This window comes from Lipotes vexillifer, unplaced genomic scaffold, assembly GCF_000442215.2.
Source record: "Lipotes vexillifer unplaced genomic scaffold, Lipotes_vexillifer_v1.1 scaffold1196, whole genome shotgun sequence".
Lineage (NCBI taxonomy): Eukaryota > Metazoa > Chordata > Mammalia > Artiodactyla > Lipotidae > Lipotes > Lipotes vexillifer.
Genome location: NW_006773416.1, coordinates 138,426 through 143,647, shown reverse-complemented (window position 1 = coordinate 143,647; position 5,222 = coordinate 138,426). Strand labels below are relative to the sequence as shown.

General features: G+C 46.2%; 1 protein-coding gene across 1 annotated transcript in view; it reads right to left on the bottom strand.

The window, feature by feature from the left end:
* Positions 1-5,222, bottom strand: part of EXOC2 (exocyst complex component 2) — a 125,537-nt gene that overhangs the window by 2,026 nt on the left and 118,289 nt on the right. The window contains exons 25-26 of the mRNA XM_007448305.1: positions 2,509-2,570; positions 296-355 (exon numbers count right to left, since the gene is read on the bottom strand). Of these exons, the coding sequence (XP_007448367.1) occupies positions 296-355; positions 2,509-2,570 (122 nt within the window). The remainder of the gene's footprint in view (positions 1-295; positions 356-2,508; positions 2,571-5,222) is intronic.

Sequence of the window (5,222 nt, the reverse complement as noted above, 5' to 3'; positions counted from 1 at the left end):
AAAAAAAAAAAAAAAAAAAAAAAAAAAAAAAAAAAAAATTCCGATAAGAATATAGTTTACTGAGTGAGTCAAAATAAACTTTCTTATGAAAGTTTAAGGGACTGGTACAGTCACTTAAAACAATAAAAGAACCGATTTCTGAATCGTCATGAAACCCAGGTTTTACCTCCTTCTGCCGCGTGGGAGACAAGCTAACAACGCATACCTGAGGGCCACCGAGTACCGCCTTCCTCAAGGCCAAGTCTCCACCTGAAGAGGAGGAGTTTAGGTCCCTGAGACCAGCACCCAGACTTACTTTCTGTCCGCTCCACTCGAGAGCTGCGGCAGGGCTTCCAGGGCCTGCTTGAAACTGGATCTGGAACACAGACAGCATCCCAGGCAGGGACACGCCGGCCCCACCGGGAAGAGGAACGTCAGAAAAAGCGCATCTTACATACAGAGAAACATACAGGCTGGGCAGCCAGTAGAAGCAGGGGGAAAAGTGAAAGTGAAAGTGAGGGTTTGTAGGAGCTGGGCCAGAAGAATTCAACCAGCAAATAAAACACGACTTGAAAAGCAAAGGAGAAGTTGATTTTTACGCAAGGGTGCTACTCACCGTGGTAGGTGAGAGCTTGGCGTAGAGTCATTAAATTTAAGGAGGTCTTTACTTTCAAAACAAAGCTGAAGTACACAGATGAAACAGCTGGTAAGGGAGGAGGGGGCCGAAGTAGAAACAGGGATGGCCTTGTGCAACAGCATACAAAGCGGGTGTTCCTAGAATTGGCCTGTGCAGGGCCTGATTTCCAGCCAACCTCTTGTAACAACTGAACATGTCTTAAGAGGATTTAGCTGTCATCATATTTAAAATTTGTACGATAATGGAGAGGGGTGTGTGTGTGTGTGTGTGTGTGTGTGTGTGTGTAATTCAACATCATTTCATTTCATGAAATACGGAAAAGGGGGTGGATTTAAAAACCACCAATTTGGTACGTTTAACTTTTTAAAGTAGAAAGTACCAGAAAAGTTACTAAATCAAATGAAAAGCATTTTAGGGGAGATTATTTGGTAATAACTTGTACTGTTCACTAAGGAACAGTTCTTCTCATCTCTTTTTGTTTTATGACTATTGACTAAAGTAAAGAAATAAATGTAATTATTTTGACTTCAAAGTGGCCTTTGATTTTTTTCTTTTTGTAAAAACGTCTGCATCAGTGGACCAGGAAATAAACTTCTGAGCAATGTTTCTCAAACTAGGGGCAGGTATCAGAGCAACACACAGAGAGACAGCAAAGTACCAACAGGGCCCCAGAAATTGGCAGGGTGCCCAGCTGTTCCTGGTGGGGCAGGTATGGGGGTGTGGGGACAGGTCATAGCTTGTGGGCACTTAGTCCTCTTCCCTGACGTAGAGAGAAGTCTCTACCACCGCCTCCACTGTCACCTGGTTTCCTGTAAACCTCTTCTCATTCGATGAACAGCAATGTGAGGCCACTGCTCTCTATTTTTACATCACGACCAAGAAAAAGAGGATGAAGGTGACCCCACCAAGAGTTTACTGGGTGGTTTGACATAGTTTCTCATTTAACTCCCCCAAAACTTGGCCTAGAAAGTATTATTATCTTCCTGTCACAGATGAGGAAGCTGGGCTACGAAAGGTCAAGTCAGTGGGGAAGAACACACAGGTCCGTCCTCATGCAGAGCACCTCACCCATGGGTCCTGGGCGGGCGCTTTCTGGTGTCTATCACTCAGCACTTGGTGCAGAGCAGCAGTGGCGGGAACCAACCAGAAAGGCTCCCGGTCAGCCGCCAGAACAGAAGTAAGAGGCTAATAACCTCATGTGTTAGGAAAAAATGGAAAAGTTTTCAGCTGTAGCAATGACAGTCAGGACGACGGCACGAGCACACCATCTAAAGCTGGAAACGAACGGTAAGTACATCGCACATCGTGTTTAAGCGGTTTCCCTGTGGACCCAACACTTCCCAGGCAATGCTGTCAATGGGGTAAACAATCTTCTGTAGGTAGTGCTGTTTCAGTTCACCTACTGATGTTTCAATGATAGGAAATCCTGACTTTCATTCAAAACAGCTAAGAATTATCATCAAATTTCCACTACAAAATTTTGCAGAGAAACCACAAGGTTTTCCTCTTATGCTGATACTCATGATGCTTGAACTGTCCTTCAGAGTCTGTGATGAATAGACTGACTCAATTCTTATTTTCTTCTTTTCAAAAGAAGTATGCAATGCTCTGCTACACCGCTTATGAGACTAAGACTTACCTCAGTGAATGAGAAACATGAAATTACATTAAACCTTTTTCCCTTCTGTGCTACAAAGAAGCAGTCTCTGGAGTCCTTGGCTTACTGTAGGTTTGTGCTTTTAACATAACAACTGATCACACATGAACTATGAGACCACAGTCACAAGCGCTCGCTGTGATCAGTCACCTTCACCTGCGACCTCACACCTGTACGACGAGCTTTATTACAGGGGCTTTCGGAGCACTCACAGCACGGCCACGGAGCATCTCACCTGCTCTCTGGCGTCAGGTGAGCAGCCACGGTGTCCCTCAGGGTGCAGATTTCAAGCCTTGCCTGGAGGTGAGAAAGGGACAGGTGACCATGGGAACTGTGTTGCCTGTCAAACAGAAACAACGCGAGGGTCAGCCCCCAGCCTGCTCCATGCAGGGCAGACCCCCATGGCCACAGTGGCAGCTCGTGACGAGTGAGCAGACCTTCTAAATCAGCCCAAAGAAACCGGCCACAACAAAGTTCCCTTTCACTGAAAACTGTCTGACAGTCAAGTCTGATTGTGTGGAGGCAGGTGTCCTGCTCTGAAAGGTAGGGACTGTGCCAGGGCCATCCAGCCACCAGACGTCACCCTCCAACCAGTGCCTCCCCTGGTCTCCCTGGGGAGGAAGTGGAGTCTCACTGTCCCGAGACTGACAGGAGGTGGAAGGACGCGGGCTGCCACACTGCCTCCTGCCCTGCCCTTCCAGGCTCCACGACGCTAACCTCAGAGCTAAGCTCTGCAGACTCAGTGCAGCACTATGAAAGTCACAGCTGGCTTTTCTCTTTCTTTTCTTTTTTCTTTTTAAAAACAAAACTTGACAAGTTGATCCTAGACACAACAATATGGAAATGGAATAGCACAGTTGGAGAAACTCAGACCTTCTCATTTCAAAACTTACTGCAAAGCTACCATAATCCAAACAGTGTGGCACGGGCACATGGACAGACGTGTAGATCAACAGGAACACGGCTGCGTGCCCAGAAACAAACCCTTACATTTACGATCAGCCGACTTTCAACAAGGTGCCGAGACCATTTGGTGGGAGAGATGGTCTCTCCAAGACATGGTGCTAGGGACAGCTGGACAACTGGACGTCCACACTCAAAAGGACAGAAGGTGGGTCCCTTCCTTAAAAACTGACTCAGAATGGATCACAGACCTAAATGTAAGTGAAAAAACTATAAAACCCTTAGAAGAAAACAGGAGTAAACCTCTGTGACATTGGGCTAGGCCTGCCTTCTTAGGAATGACAATAGAAGTACAAGTGACAAAAGAAAAATTAGATAATTTGGGCTTCATCAAAATCAAAACAATCTGTGCTACAAAGGACACCATCACAAAAGTGACGACCCCACAGAATGAGATACTGTTTCACACACACGGAGACGGCTACAACCAACCAGACAGTCACAGGTGCCGATGAGGATGTGGAGAATTTGGAAACCTCATACACTGCTGGTAGGAAAGCACATGGTATAGCCACTTGGAAAACAGTCTGGCAGTTCATCAAAAGACTAAACACAGAGTAGCCATATAACCTAGCGATTCCAGTCCCGGGTGTATCCCCAAGAGAAATGAGAACATGTGCCCACAGAAAACTTGTACACAATTGTTCACAGAACCTTTCTTTGTATCAGCCAAAAAGTGCAAACCCAAATGTCCATCAAATGATGAGTGAACAAATAAAATATGGCATATCTATACAATGGAACGTTATTCAGCCACAACAAGGCATGACACAGGCTGCAATAGGGACGAACCTTGCAAGCATTACGCTCAGTGAAAGAAGCCCGCCACAAAAAGCCATATTCTATGACCCCACTTATATGAAATTTTCAGAAGAGGCAAACCAGAGACAGAAAGCAGACAGGTGCTTGTCAGTGGCTGGGGTGGGGGCTGGGAGGGACATGGACGGTGACCGCTAACGGGGCTGGGGTTTCTCTCTGGGGTGATGCAGCGTTCCACAGTAGATTGTGGTGACGGACTGCACAACTCTGTGAACACAGCAGAAGAAAATCCACTGAACTGTATTCTTTTTATCTTGCATTCGCACTGTACGGCATATGAATTTCATCTGCGTAAGACTTTTAAGAAAAAACAAGCTAACCTAACGCTTCTACCTCTTGGCAAGGGTGGAGAGGGTGTGCTCTGCACACAGCTTGCTGCCCTCGGAGCCCTAGGGCCTCCAGCGAGGACACCCTCCTTCACCTCAGGTACCGCAGTGTGCGTGCTGCCCAGGAGACTGTTTTAAAGACACGGCCCTCACCTCTAGGCCCTCACCTCTAGGCACAAAACACAAACAACAATGACAGACATGGCTAGTTTTTAAATTAACCAATCAAGATAAAAGCTGACTTACATAAGATACAGTACATTCAGTGAAATGTTCAGTTTGGAAAGCAATTGTTTGGTTTCATTTTTCAGGGGTTTAGGAGCCTGAAACAGTTTGTAACGAGAAAGCGTAGATATGACAATTTGTCTCTCTTGTTTACATTCTAGTGTATATAAAAACGAACCTACAAGGAAAACATAAAAGAGAAAAAACCAGGTAGAACTTTCGGCTGAATATTTTAGGAGAAGGATTAAATCACTGTAAAACTAGTATCTGCTAGAAATTGTATTCAAACAAAGTGATAAGGAATTAACCTATGAATTATGCCAATTGTAAAAGCTGTGATTATTTATACAAAATACATGGACCGTTTGCCAGAAAACGCCCCTGCCGGCGGCTCTCGGGAAGGTCTGAGGCTGATGGCCAGGCCAACCCTTCACGCGGGCCTCGCAGAGCCATCTGATCAGGAGGAGGTCACACACAGGCATCCCGAATGGCAGTGGCCAACGTTTCACAACACAAATGACGCCAGTCTCCAGGAGGTACAGAGCTCAGGAGGCCAGGCTGCCAGCCGGTTCCGATGTCTCTTTCTGCCCCTTCCTGCTGCCCCTCCTGCGAGAGG